The sequence below is a fragment of the Micromys minutus genome (assembly GCF_963924665.1).
Source record: "Micromys minutus genome assembly, chromosome: 6".
In the NCBI taxonomy this organism is placed as follows: domain Eukaryota; kingdom Metazoa; phylum Chordata; class Mammalia; order Rodentia; family Muridae; genus Micromys; species Micromys minutus.
Genome location: NC_137975.1, coordinates 72,006,788 through 72,021,641, shown reverse-complemented (window position 1 = coordinate 72,021,641; position 14,854 = coordinate 72,006,788). Strand labels below are relative to the sequence as shown.

Sequence of the window (14,854 nt, the reverse complement as noted above, 5' to 3'; positions counted from 1 at the left end):
CATCTGATAGTGGCCTAATATCCAAGGTATACAAAGAACTCAAGAAGTTTGACACCAGGGAACCAAATAATCCTATTAAAAATGGGGTACAGAGCTAAACAAATAGTTCTCAATTGAGGAATGTCGAAAGGCTGAGAAGCATCTGAGGATGTGCTCAACATCATTAGCCATCAGAGAAATCAAATCAAATCAACCCTGAGATTCCAACTCACACTAGTCAGATTGACTAAGATGAAAAATTCAGACGACAGCAGATGCTGGCAAGGATGTGGAGAAAGAGGAACACTTCTCCACTGTTGGTGGGGTTGTAAACTTGTACAACCACTCTGGAAATCAGTCTGGTGATTCCTCAGAAAATTGGACATAGTACTACTTGAAGACCCAGTTATTCCACTTCTGGTCATTTACACCAGAGATGCTCCAACATACAACAAAGACACATGCATGACAATGTTCATAACAGCTCTATTTATAATAGCTAGAAGCTGGAAAGAACCCAGATGTCCTTCAGTAGATGAATGGATACAAAAATTGTGCTACATTTACACAATGGAGTACTACTCAGCTATCAGAAACAATGACCTTATGAAATTCTTAAGAAAATGCATGCATCTAGAGAATATCATCTTGAGTGAGATAACCCAGTCACAAAAGAACAGACATAATATGCAATCACTGATAATTGGATACTATCCCCAGTAAGCTCTGAACACCCAGAAACAACTAGACTGCGTGTAGTTGAAGAAAAAAGAAAAGAAAAGAATAAAACATTATGTTTACTTTTTACACACCAATAAACTTTGACTAATTCCAGGTTACATCCTGTTTTAAGTGTACTTTATGTTCACTGTAACTAGTAAGATCTTAATGCACACTATCAAACCTTTAAAAAAAAAGCCAAGCAATGACAAAAATGTATTTGTGTACTTTTATGCAAAAATGCTTAAAATTTGTACATTTATCTTTGTTTTTTTTTAAATAAAGTTATTTTAATAAAAAAGAAAACAAAGGCTAAAAAAACAAAGAAAGAAAGAAAGAAAGAAAGAAAGAAAGAAAGAAAGAAAGAAAGCCTCAGTCCTGCTTAGAGGAAAAAATATATAGCACCCCCTCAGAGTGTAGTACACCTGCACCTCAAATCATTAACAATCCCAGAATTAAGATAATATTCTTGTGGCAATTTTTGGTATTCATAGATCATTATGTTTAATCTATACCCAACAAGAAATCTGTTTCCATGTTACGTTCTGTCCTGCATGTGCTTCATGCTTATGGTAACTTGTAGCATTTCTATGCATGCTATCAAACCTCTAAAAGAATTAAGTACTGACAAAATTATTCATATAATGTTATGCCAAAATACCTTTAAAATATGTAAATGTATCCCTCCTTTTTAAAAAAATAAAGTGGTAAGGAATAAAAAAATTTCCAATTTAATTCTTCATAGAGTTAGAATTCATTTAGAATAACAGAAAATCCAGGATAGTGAAAACTATTCTCAACAATAAAAGAACTTTATTCAAATTCATTTGGAATAATAAAAAATCCAGGATAGTAAAAACTATTCTTAACAATAAAAGAAGTTTTGGGGGAATCACCATCCTTGACCTCAAGCTATATTACCAATCAATCATGATAAGAACTATTTGGTATTAATTCAGAGCTAGGCAGGTAAATCAATGGAACAGAATTGAAGACCCAGTAATGAACCCACACACCTATGGTTACTTGATCTTTGACAAAGGAGCTAAAAACATTCAATGGAAAAAGACAGCCTCTTCAACAAATGTTGTTTTTTCAACTGGCAGTCAACCTGCAGAAGAATACAAATCTATCTATTTTTATCTCCTGGTACAAAGCTCAAATATAAGTGGATCAAAGACTTCCACATAAAACCTGGTACACTGAAACAATCAGAAGAGAAAGTGGGGAAGAGTTTAGAATACATCAGAACAGGGGAAATTTTCTTGAAGAGAACACCAATGGCTTATACTCTAAGATGAAGAATTGACAAATGGAACCTCATAAAATTGCAAAGTTTCTATAAGGCTAAGGACACTGTCAAGGAGACAAAATGGCAACCAACAGAGTGGGAAAAGATCTTTACCAATCATACATTTGATAGAGGGACAATATCAAATATATACAAAGAACTCAAGAAGTTAGACTCTAGAGAATCAAATAATTCTATTAAAAATGGGTACAGAGCTAAACAAAGAATTCTCAGCTGAGGAAAACCGAATGACTTATAAGACCCTAAAGAAATGCTCAGCATTCCTATTCATCAGAGAAATGCAGATCAAAACAACCCTGAGATTCCATCTCACACCAGTCAGAATGGCTAAAATAAAAAATTCAGGTGACAGCAGAAGCTGGTGAGGATGTGGAGAAAGAGGAACACCCCTCCATTTTTGTTGGGATTGTAAACTAGTACAACCACTCTGGAAATCAGTCTGGTGGTTCCTCACAAAATTGAACATAGTACTACCTGAAACCTAGTCATCTATTCTACTCCTTGGAATATACCCAAAAATTGCTCCAACATCTAACAAGGAAACTTGTTCCATCATGTTCATAGCAGCCTTATTTATAATAGTCAGAAGCTGGAAAGAACCCAGATGTCCTTCAACAAAGGAATGGATACAGAAATTGTGGTACATTTACATAACGGATTACTGTTCAGTTATCAGTAACAATGACATTTTGAAATTTTTAGGCAAATGGATGGAACTAGATACTATTATTTTGAGTGTGGTAACCCAATCACAAAAAGAACACACATGACATGCATTCACTAATAATTGCATACTAGGCCAAAAGGCTCTGAATACCCAAGAAACAATGCACAGATCTTATGAAGCTTAAAAAGAAGGAAGGCCAGAATGTGGATGCTTTAGTTCTTCTTAGAAGGTGAACAAAACACTCATGGGAGGATATACAAGGTCAAATAGAGGAACAGGAATTGAAGAAAAGATCAATTAGAGATTGCCTCACATGGGGATCCACCCCATATAGAGCCACCAAACCCAAGCAGTATTGATGATGCCAAGAAGTGCTTACTGGCAGGACCCAGATATAGATAGATAGCTTCTCAGAGGCTCTACCAAAGTCATACAGATACAGCTGAGGATGCTTGCAGCTAACCATCAGACTGAACACAAGGACCCCCATGAAGGTGCTAGAGAAATGACTGAAGGAGCTGAAAGGGTCTGAAATCTCATGGGAAGAACAACATTATCAACCAATCAAACCTTCCACAACTCACATGGTCTATACCAACACCATTGAGTAAACATGGAGAGACTCATGATTCCAGTTGCATAAGTAGCAGAGAATAGCTTTGTTGGGCATCAATGGGAGGAGAGGCCTTTGGTCCACTGAAGGCTTGTTTGTTCTGTGTAGGGGAATGCCAAGGCACTGAGTTGGAGAGGGTGATTGGGAGATGGTGAACCTTCATGTAAACAAGTGGGGGGTGATGTGAGCGGTGTGGAGTGCAAGGGGATAATATTTGAAATGTAAATACAGAGAATATTTAATAAAATAATTTAAAAATATATTATTTGTAAGTCACACATTGAGCTAAAACCCATACTTCTTGGACAATTTCTGCACATCTTTAGTCAGTGAGAAACGGTAATTCATGGGCATTAGCCCAGCTGTGTCTTATTAAGGAGGGGGTCTTATGAGCCTCTTAAACCAGTATTCTACCTACAGTATGGAGGGCAGACTCACACGAGCAAAGTTTAAAAGTCTGACCTCTGAAGAAATGTGGGAGAATGCTCCAGTGGGCAGAGTAGAGCTTTGTAGTGGCCTTAGCTGGCCTTTGTTTAAGCAAGGCTCGTTTAGGTCATGCTTCTTGAGCTGTGCATTTCTGCATTTGCCTGAATTACTAGAACCTTTTCCACTGTTGGGTGAATGATCTGCCCTCCATTTTCTCTGGTCTCAATACTTTTCTCCTTTTCTGTGCATAAATGTCTGGAAGGCCAGAGCACAGTGCTCAGAAAGGGTAGCACTGTTGGAAGGGAGACTTCATTGTCTTTGGTTGTCTAATGTTAACTGTTGCAGTAGTTCCTAGATAAAGTCAATTCTTCCAGGTGCTTTGCTGAAAGCATGGCAGCCTACATACCGTTTTTTGAGATACTCTGGTAGTCTCTGTGATTGCAATGATTTCTTCTTCTCAAATGATGGTAAATGGATTTTTCTTCAATTCTGAAACAAATACATAAATATATATTTAATATCAATATACTCAATGCTGATGTTAAAAAAACTTGTTTTTTTTCTTGTGATGCTCTTAGAAGTGCAATGAAAATGAACTTGGCACATCCAAGCTTTACTGACCCCATTTCTTTACACTGTGAATGTGTTGTTGGGTGGATTGTGGCACAAGGTACACTCGTATACGAAGGGTGTTGTTGCTATCCAAGTTTTGCTTTTGTATGGAGCTCTGCAAAAGCACATCTTTCTATTCTTCCTACAAAGAATGGTTGCTTTAATTTCTTTAGCAACCCCTCATCTTTACCATTCTCTTATTTGGAAGTGAAAAACATTCCCTCTTTTGGCATCTGTGAGGCTGTGGAAGATGCTCTTGCCTTGGGGTCTGCTGTCTTCTATACACGTGTATGTTATGTGTGGTGCTTGAAGAAGCCCTTGTGTTCTCATGGAACGATGGAATGGAATGATGACTCTGCTTCCCTGTGCCTGGACTGTCTGATTAATCCCTGGATCATGCAATTGAACAACAAGTGTGAAGTGGCACTTCTAATAATCTTTATTAGGGAACATGCTGAAGGCAACACTTGTTCTTTCTTTCTTAATTCCCTACCTGCATTCTGTTGCCCAGAATAGGAATGCTAGTGTTTTGGACAGTATAGTCAAAGATCCACCTTAGAAAGGCAGTTAGCTGGAGGACCCTGTATCCCTGAGGAGACTGTGTAGAGTTGAGCTTTAATACTAGTCCTAAACTGCATGTTCCTGAGCTTTTCTGTATAAGAAAAGTAAACTCAGTTTTTATCTTATTCAAGCCATATATTAAATCTTTCCTACTTGGAGATGAATTTAATAGTAATGAACACATAGCTTGAAGAAAAATTTGACACCAATATTGGGTTATAAGTACAGAATTTTTAAAAGTAATTTTCTTGGCTCCCTTTTGTACTATCTTTGATTTTTCTATTTTATTTTGCCAAGATTTTAATTTAATTTGAATCTAATTTCATATTATATTGTCTGTATTTTAATAGAGTTCCTAAAATCTTTTTGAAACAAGACTATATATAAACTAATGAATGATAATTTAACTCATAAATATTCCATTACTATTAAAATGCATTTTCATCTTCATAAATTTGTATTTAACATCCTTGCATATAATCACCCCCCCTTTCAAACATTATGAAAATTAAACTCATTAGATTACAGTACTTGGTAACTGTCTTAAATCATTCAGGAAGATAAATATGAATTAGGTTTGGGTTCTCAGGATGCATTGAAATTAGCATCCAGGAAGACCTACAGATAATACTTCTCAAGAAGAGAAAGAGAAAGAAAAAGGAAAATTAAAATAAACAGAAAGAGCCCTCCTAGACTCTTATTAAGTCAGTCTCACACTAGCACTAAAACCATGTAAAGACACGACCCCTGCCCCAATCTCTTCAAACTACAGGACAGCATCTCTGATGAACATCGATTCAACAATGCTCAATAGAAACTTACATATTGAATACAAACATACATCAAAAAATTATCCATTATAACCAAGTTGGCTTTATCCTGGAGATACTAAAGTCAATAGGTGCAATAAAAGATAAGATGAATGGAAAGACAACACTCACATGGTATCACAGTAGCTGTAGAAAAAGCCTTTGAAAAAACCAACATGCTTTCATGACTAAAAAAAAAAAAAAAAAACCTAGAGAGAGTAGGAATGGAGGGAATAGTCTTGAATATGGTAATATATATATATATATATATATATATATATATATATATATATATATATATATATATATGAGAAAACTACAGCCAGATTTATCGTTAATGGCAAAACTTGAAGCAATTCTACTGAAATTAGAAAAGAGAAAGGGCTGTTCATTATTCCAACCCCTTTCAATATTGTGCTTAAAGTACAAACTGTAACAAAAGGACGAGTGAAGAAAATCCAAGGAATACAAACAGGAGAAGTCAAACTATTCTTATTTGCAGATAACATTTTATTCCAGAGAGATCACCAAAATTTACCAAAAAGCTTCTATAAAATGATATACAATTTTTAACGTGGCAGATCACATAATCAACTTGCACAAATCAACAGCTCTTCTATTACAACAAACATACAGAGAAGGATAACACAGACATACTCTTAATCACAATAGCCCCCAAAAAAATAACATATCTAAGAATGAACCTAATGAAAGTGGCAAAAGACCTCCACAATGACAACTTCAATTCTCCAAAGAAAGAGGTAGAGAAAGACAAAGTTATTCCATCCTCATGGATTGGTAGAATTGATATTATGAAAATGATTATTCAACCAAAGTTTATTTATTAATTCAATGTAAAGCCAATCAAAAATCCCAATTTTATTCTTTATAGAAAGAGAAAACAATTATACTAAACTAAAAGTATATGGAGCTACAAAAGACCCTAGATAAAAAAAAAATAGTCATGAGAAAAGATCAATGCTAGAAGGTATACCATGCCACAGCTCAAGATATATTACAGAGCCAATGTATATATAAACAATATAGTACTCACATCAAAACAAACATGTAGACCAGTAGGTCAAAACCCAAAACTCAAACACAAGTTCAAATAACTACAGATACTTAATATTTTACTAAGATTTCAAAAATACAACCAGAGAAAAGACAGCATCTTTAGCAAATGGTACTGGGGAAACTGTATGTTCACATGTACCAGAATGAAATGAATGAAAGAAAGAATATTTATCACCTTGTACTAAACCCCAAATGAATCAAATCCTAAATGTGAAACCTGAAACATTGAAACTTCTAGGAGACCAACATGGGCAATATCCTATAGGAGACAGGTATAGGAAAAGACTTTCTGAATAGGAACCCATTTACTCAGGAATTGGCACCAACAACTGACAAATAAATCATATCAAACTAAAAAGCTTCTGGCCAGTCAAGGTAACCATCAACTAAGGAAAAAGAATCCTATAGTGTTGGATAGAAACAACTAGCTATACATTGGGGAGAGGATTAATATTTGGAATACATAAAGAATTTAAAAAGCAAAGAGAAACACACACACACACACACACACACACACACAGAGAATCAAACCCAAATGACTCATTAAAAAATGGACTTGGAATTTGAACAGAAAGTTTTGAAAGAAAGACATGCAAATGTCTAAGAAACATCTTTTAAAAGTTCAGTGTTCTTAGCAGTTAGAGAAATACAAATCAAAGCAACACCGAGAGTTCTTCTTACTTCACTCAAAACATCAAACACCAACCAAGCAACAGACAGTAATGCTAGAGAAGGTGTAGGGGAAAAAGAGATGGTACTGCAAACTGGTCCAGTCACTTTGGGAATCAATATTGGGAAGTTTCAAAAGGCTAACCCCCCCAAACTCTACTATATAACCCAGCTATACCATTCCTCATCATACTCCCGGGAGGTGGAAATCCTACTCTACAGATACTTCTTTAGCCATGTTCATTTCTCATCTATTCACAGTAACTTAGGAATTAAAACAATGGAAATGTTCTTCAACTGATGAATGGATAACAAAAATGTGGTATATATACACACTGGAATACTATTCATTTGTAAAGAAAACTGAAATTTTCAGATAAATGGATGAAACTAGAAAAAAGTTATATTAAATGAGATAACAAAGACTCAGAAAGATGAACAGTGCATGTTCTCTCTCATTTGTGGGAGTATATATCCTGAAGTAACTGCAGAATCCTGGAAATTACAGGGAAACCATGCATAGCAGTAGAATACTGGAGACGGAAATAATAAGGTACAAGTGATTTGAAGAAGGAATCGGGAAAAATGGGCGGCACTTTTGTTAGAGATGGGAGAGAGACGAATACAGAGGGAGGGTAAAGTAGCAGTAAAGGCATCTAATAAAAGTCATAAGGAATCATATTACTATCTGCCTAGAATTAAAAATAATACTTATAATTCTGTTTCTATTCACATATATAGTTTAAATGCACTATTCCACCTGGGTTGACAATTCTCTCCCTAAAGAGATATAATCTACCAGACATAAGAAGCTCTTTTTTGGGTTATTTGTCAAGGTTATACAAGAGACTCCCGAAATATGATAAGCTATTACTGTTGCCTTTGGTTGCCTTCCAGACATAGAAGTGAAGGCCTTATTGCTGAAGACACATAGTTATCAGACATGGAACCCAGGTGACCTGAGCTTTCAAGTGAAGGAATCAACTAATACTCCTACCCAGCTATGATACCCAGCTATGATACCCAGCTATGATACCCATAAACCACAACAATACCAGCAGGGCATGATAACTCTAATGGTACAGTAGTGGCAAGCATAACTTGGTGGTAACCACAGCTCTTTGAAGTCTTATAAGGTCTTTTCAGCATGAGGGACACCATGCCTGGTACTGAACCTAACCGTCTACATAACATAAGGAAGTCAAAGATCTTGGAAGAGAGCCAATAATCACTACTGCATTGAAATACCACATATTTTCCTAACTATGTTCTAAATGTTTATCCTTACAGTCACAGATACTTTCTCATCCTCATCAAAGAAACTTAAATCAATTTTCAACAGATGGAGACTACTATAGAAAACTGCAACTGATCACAAGGAAGAGAACAAGAGATCATGTGGTACCCAGTCTCTACTGATGGCATCTATAACATAATTCCTGTTCCCCAATGGGTTATCCAATAACAAGTGGTCGTTCACGAGATCATATGGCTGCAGGTAGCATTATAGAGACAGAATGGGTTGTATTTATGTACTTAGGTTTGCATGTGATAATAATTAAAGAAAAAGACCATGAGTTTGAAAGAGAATGAGGATGGGTATCTAGGAGGGGTTTTTTGGAGGAAAGGGATGGGGGAGATGATATAATTATAAAATTTTCAAAGTTATTCTTTAAAAAGTCTATAAAACAGACTCTTGTGAAAAAGGGGGAGGAAGATCCAATTGTACTTGGTCATACAAATGAAGCTCTTCTGGATTGTTCTTCCCAGCATAGCAGTTTGGTGAATCCCACTAAGTACTCAAGGTCAACATTATACAAAGAAAAAAGCAATGGCCTGCTACAAGTGAGGATGCTTCAGTCTCACTTGGGAAGAAGAAACTAGAAGGCAGAGGGAGGGAGGGAGTCCGTTGGGAGAGGGGGGTGGGTGGGCAGGGGAAAAGGAGAACATGGTCAGGTATTTGCCTATGTGTGCGTGTGTGTGTGTGTGTGTGTGTGTGTGTGTGTGTGTGTGTGTGTGTATGTGGTGGGAGGGGGGAGTAGGGGTGGTACAACGACCAGGAATGAAGCCTTGAGGGCCAGCAGAAAGAGTGAAAACAGGTAACCTCAGGAGATGGGAGGTGTGGGACCCTCTAGCAGAGACCTGAGAGTTGAGAGAATCTCAAGACTTAAAAGGAGGGACCTCAGATGAAATGCCCAATAGTGGGGAGAGACATCCTTTCTAGAAGAAAGACAGGGCATCAAGTGGAGGGATGGGGTTGCCATCCCACAGTGATAAACTCTGACACAGATTTGTTTCTGTCTAAAAGAACAGCAGGGAAAAATATCAACAAGAGAGTAAGGCAAAGGAGGTCGAATGACTGCCCCAAATTGGGACCCATTTCAAGGGGAGGCCCCAAGGCCTGACACTATTACTGATGCTATGGTGCCCTTACAGACAGAAGCCTATTATGGCTGTCCTCTGAGAGGGCCAACAAGTAGCTGATTGAGACACCTGTGGTTGAATTAGAGAAAGGCTAGAAAAAGTTGAGGAGAAAGTCTACCCCTTAGAAAGTCCAACAGTCTTAACTAACTTGGACCTCTGAGATCTCTCAGACACTGAGCCATCAACCAGGCAGCGTACACTACTAGCTGGTCTGAGGCCCCTGACACATAACAGCAGTGGACTGCCTGGTCTGGCCTCAATGAGAGACGACTCACCTAACCCTTGAGAAACTTGAGGCTCAAGAAATGGAAAGGCCTGGCAGGGTATCTGGTGTGGGGTATGTGTGGAGTCATCCTCTTAAATACAGGAGAAGAAAAATGGGATGGGGAACTGTTAAAGGGCAGTACAGGGGGAGATAACTGGACTGTAAAAAAGTATTAACATTTATTTATTTATTTATTTATTTTTCAAAACGACTTTATTTTACAAAACAAAGATAAATGTACAGATTTTAAACATTTTTTGCTTAAAATTATACATTTTTGTCAGTACTGTATTTTCAGATATTAAAATAATTTTTACATAAAACTATGTGAATATATTTTTTAGTCAGTACTTGATTTTTTCAAAGGCTTGACAGTATGCATTGAAAACCTAATAGTTACAATGAGCGTAAAGTACATGCAAAACAAAACGCAACATGGAAATAGTCAAAGTCTTCTTGTTTTGTAAATATTTTTTTGTTTTGTTTTTTTTTTATTTCTTGGACTTCATACAGTCTGTGAGTTGTTTCTGGGGGAGTACAAGCCTCTGGGGTTAGCATCCCAATATCAGTAACTGCATATTATGTCTGTTCTTTTGTGACTGGGTTATCTCACTCAGGATGATATTCTCTAGATGCAGCCATTCTCTTAAGAATTTGGTTAAGTCATTGTTTCTGGTGGCTGAGTAGTATTCCATTGTGTAAATGTACCACAATTTTTGTATCCATTCATCTTCTGAAGGACATCTGGGTTCTTTCCAGCTTCTGGCTATTATAAATAGAGCTGCTATGAACATTGTGGTGCATATATCTTTGTTGTGTATTAAAGTGTCTCTGGGGTATATGCCCAGAAGTGGAATAGCTGGGTCTTCAGGTAGTACTATATCCAATTTTCTGAGGTATCGCCAGACTGATTTCCAGAGTGGTTGTATTAGTTTACAACCCCACCAACAGTGGAGAAGTGTTCCTCTTTCTCCGCAGCCTCACCAGCATCTGCTGTCATCTGAGTTTTGGATCTTGGCCAATCTGACTGGTGTGAGGTGGAATCTCAGTGTTGTTTTGATTTGCATTTCCCTGATGGCTAAGTATGTGGAGCACTTCCTCAGATGTTTCTCGGCCATTCGGTGTTCCTCAACTGAGAACGTTTTGTTTAGCTCTGTACCCCATTTTTTAATAGGGTTATTTGATTCTCTGGTGTCTAGCTTTTTGAGTTCCTTGTATACCTTGGATATTAGGCCTCTATCTGATGTGGTGTTGGTAAAGATCTTTTCCAATTCTGCTGGTTGCCGTTGTGTTTTCTTGACGATGTCTTTAGACTTACAGAAACTTTGCAATCTCATTAAGTCCCATCTGTTAATCTTTGACCTTAGCGCTTGAGCCATTGGTGTTTTGTTCAGGAAATTTTCTCCTGTGCCTATGTGTTCTAAGGTTTTCTCTACTTTCTAATCTAATAGTTTCAGTGTATCTGGTTTAATGTGGAAATCTTTGATCCACTTACACTTGAGCTTTGTACAAGGAGATAAGAAAGGGTCTATTTTCATTCTTTTGCATGCTGAGTGCCAGTTGGACCAGCACCATTTGTTGAATAGGCTGTCCTTTTTCCATTGAATGTTTACAGCTTCTTTGTCAAAAATCAGGTGACCATATACATGAGGGCTCATTTCTGGATCTTCGAATCTATTCCATTGATCCACATATCTATTTCTGTACCAGTACCATGCAGTTTTCAACACAATTGCCTTGTAATATAGCTTGAGGTCAGGGATAGTGATTCCCGCAGATGGTTTTTTTTTTTTTTTTTGTTGTTGTTGTTGAGGATAGATTTCGCTATTCAAGGTCTTTTCTTATTCCATATGAAATTGCACATTGATCTTTCCAATTCCTTGAAGAACTGGGTTGGAATTTTGATGGGGATTGCATTGAATCTGTAGATTGCTATTGGTAGGATGGCCATTTTAAAGATGTTGATCTTTCCAATCCATGAGCATGGGAGATCTTTCCATTTTCTGAGATCCTCCTCAATTTCTTTCTTTAGAGGTTTGAAGTTCTTGTCATACAGGTCCTTCACTTGCTTAGTTAGAGTCACACCAAGGTATTTCATAGTTTTTGTGACGATTGTGAAGGGTACCTTTTCCCTAATCTCTTTCTCCACATGTTTGTTCTTTGAGTATAGAAAGGCTACTGATTTGTTCGAGTTAATTTTGTATCCAGCCACTTTGCTGAACTTGTTTATCAGCTGTAGGAGTTCTCTGGTGGAATTTTTGGGGTCACTCAAGTACACTATCATGTCATCGGCAAAAAGTGATGTTTTTATCTCTTCCTTTCAGATTTGTATCCCCTTAATCTCCTTTTGCTGTCTAATTGCTCCAGCCAGGTCTTCCAGTACTATGTTGAATAGGTAGGGGGAGAGTGGGCAGCCTTGTCGAGTCCCTGATTTTAGTGGGATTGCTTCAAGTTTCTCGCCATTAAGTTTGATGTTGGCTGTTGGTTTGCTGTATATTGCTTTTATTATGTTTAGGTATGGACCTTGGATTTTTGTTCTTTCCAGGACTTTTAACATGAAGGGGTGTTGGATTTTGTCAAATGCTTTCTCGGCATCTAGTGAGATGTCCACGTGATTTTGATCTTTGAGTTTGTTTATATGGTGGATTACATTGATGGATTTCCTTATATTAAACCATCCCTGTATCCCAGGGATGAAGCCTACTTGGTCATGATGAATGATCGTTTTGATGTGTTCTTGGATTCGGTTTGCAAGGATTTTGTTGAGTATTTTTGCATCAATGTTCATAAGTGAGATTGGTCTGAAGTTCTCTTTCCTTGTAGGGTCTTTGTGTGGTTTAGGTACGAGGGTTATTGTAGCCTCAAAAAATGAGTTAGGTAGTATTCCATCTGATTCTATCTTTTAGAATAGTTTGGAGAGTATTTGTGTTATATGCCCAATAAATGTCTGATAAAATTCTGCACTGAACCCGTCTGGACCTGGGCTTTTTTTGGTTGGAAGGCTTTTGATGACTTCTTCTATTTCTTTAGGTGTTATAGGGTTATTTAGATGGTTTCCTTGGTCCTGGTTTAACTTTAGCATCTTGTATCTGTCTAGGAATTCGTCCATTTCCTCCAGATTTTCCAATTTTGTGGAGTATAAGTTTTTGTAGTAGGATCTGATGATTTCTTGAATTTCCTCAGTTTCAGTTGTTATGTCCCCACTTTCCTTTCTGATTTTGTTAATTTGGATACTCTCTCTTTGCCCTCTAGTTAGTCTGGCTAGGGGTTTATCAATCTTGTTGATTTTCTCAAAGAACCAACTCTTGGTTTTGTTGATTTTTTCAATGGTTCTTTTTGATTCTATTTGGTCTATTTCTGCCCTAATTTTGATTATTTCTTGCCGTCTACTCTTTTTGGGTATATCTGCTTCCTTCTTTTCTAGGGCTTTTAGCTGTGCTGTCAGGTTGCTGATGTGAGCTCTCACCAGTTTCTTTTTGGAAGCACTTAGGGCTATGAGTTTTCCTCTCAGTACTGCTTTCATTGCATCCCATGGGTTTGGGTATGTTGTGTTTTCGTTTTCGTTGAATTCTAGAAAATCCTTAATTTCTTTCTTTATTTTTTCTTTGACCCTGCTATCCTTTAACAGAGCATTGTTTAGTTTCCATGTGTATGTGGGCTTTTTGTTGTCTTTGTTGTTGTTAAAACCAGCCGTAGACCATAGTGATCTGAGAGGATGCATGGGAGTATTTCAATCTTCTTATATTGAATGAGGCTCGCTCTGTGTTCAATTATGTGGTCAATTTTCGAGAAGGTGCCATGGGGTGGTGAGAGGAAGGTGTATTTTTTTACTTTAGGATAATATGTTCTCTATATATCTATTAATTCTAGTAGCTTCAAAGTCTCTGCTAGTTTTGCAGTGTCCTTGTTCAGTTTCTGTTTCCATGATCTGTCCATTGGTGAGAATGGGGTATTAAAGTCTCCCACTATTATTGTGTGGGGTGAAGTGTATTTTTTGAGCTTTAGTAGGGTTTCTTTTATGAATGTGGGTGCTTTTTTATTTGGAGCATATATGTTAAGAATTGAGAGTTTCTCCTGACAGATTTCCCCAGTAATGAGTAAAAAGTTTCCTTCCTTTTGTTTTTTGATAACTTTTGGTTGGAAATTTACTTTATTCAATATTAGAATAGCCACTCCAGCTTGCTTCTTGGAGCTGTTTGCTTGGAAGTTTTTTTCCCACCCTTTTACGCTGAGATAGTGTCTATCTTTGTCTCTTAGATGAGTTTCCTGTATGTAGCAAAAGGCTGGATATTGTTTATATATCCAGTCTGATAGCCTATGTCTCTTTATTGGGGAGTTGAGTCCATTAATGTTAATAGATATCAAGGAATAGTTGTTTCTGTTTCCTGCCATTATTGCTTTTGTGGGTTGAGTTGTTTCTGTGTCTTTTTCTTCTTTTAGTTTTCTTGTTTAGGAGTTTTCTTGTGGAAACCGAAGTTCCTAAGTTCTGTTCCCGGTCACTGGATTAGGCAGGACAGGGCAGGTCAAGGCAGGGGGTGCACTTTCCGTGTGCACTCCGCACAGTTCCCTCTGCTTTCCTGCAGCCTAGGTCTACCACTCACCAGTTGCTCAGCCTTTACGAGCTGTTGTTCTGGGTGGCAGATGGGCCAGGCTCCGCTCTGTGTCCTGAAGTCTCCGCCGGGTGGAAACAGAAGTTCCAAATTTCTGTTCCTGGTCGCTG

General features: G+C 37.4%; 1 protein-coding gene across 1 annotated transcript in view; it reads right to left on the bottom strand.

Annotated features, from left to right (window-relative positions):
• The window catches only part of AOAH (acyloxyacyl hydrolase), a gene marked incomplete at both ends in the record, with an annotated part of 215,226 nt that overhangs the window by 49,994 nt on the left and 150,378 nt on the right, over nt 1-14,854 (bottom strand). The window contains one exon of the mRNA XM_080918374.1: nt 4,124-4,206. Coding sequence (XP_080774500.1) covers nt 4,124-4,206 — 83 coding nt within the window. The remainder of the gene's footprint in view (nt 1-4,123; nt 4,207-14,854) is intronic.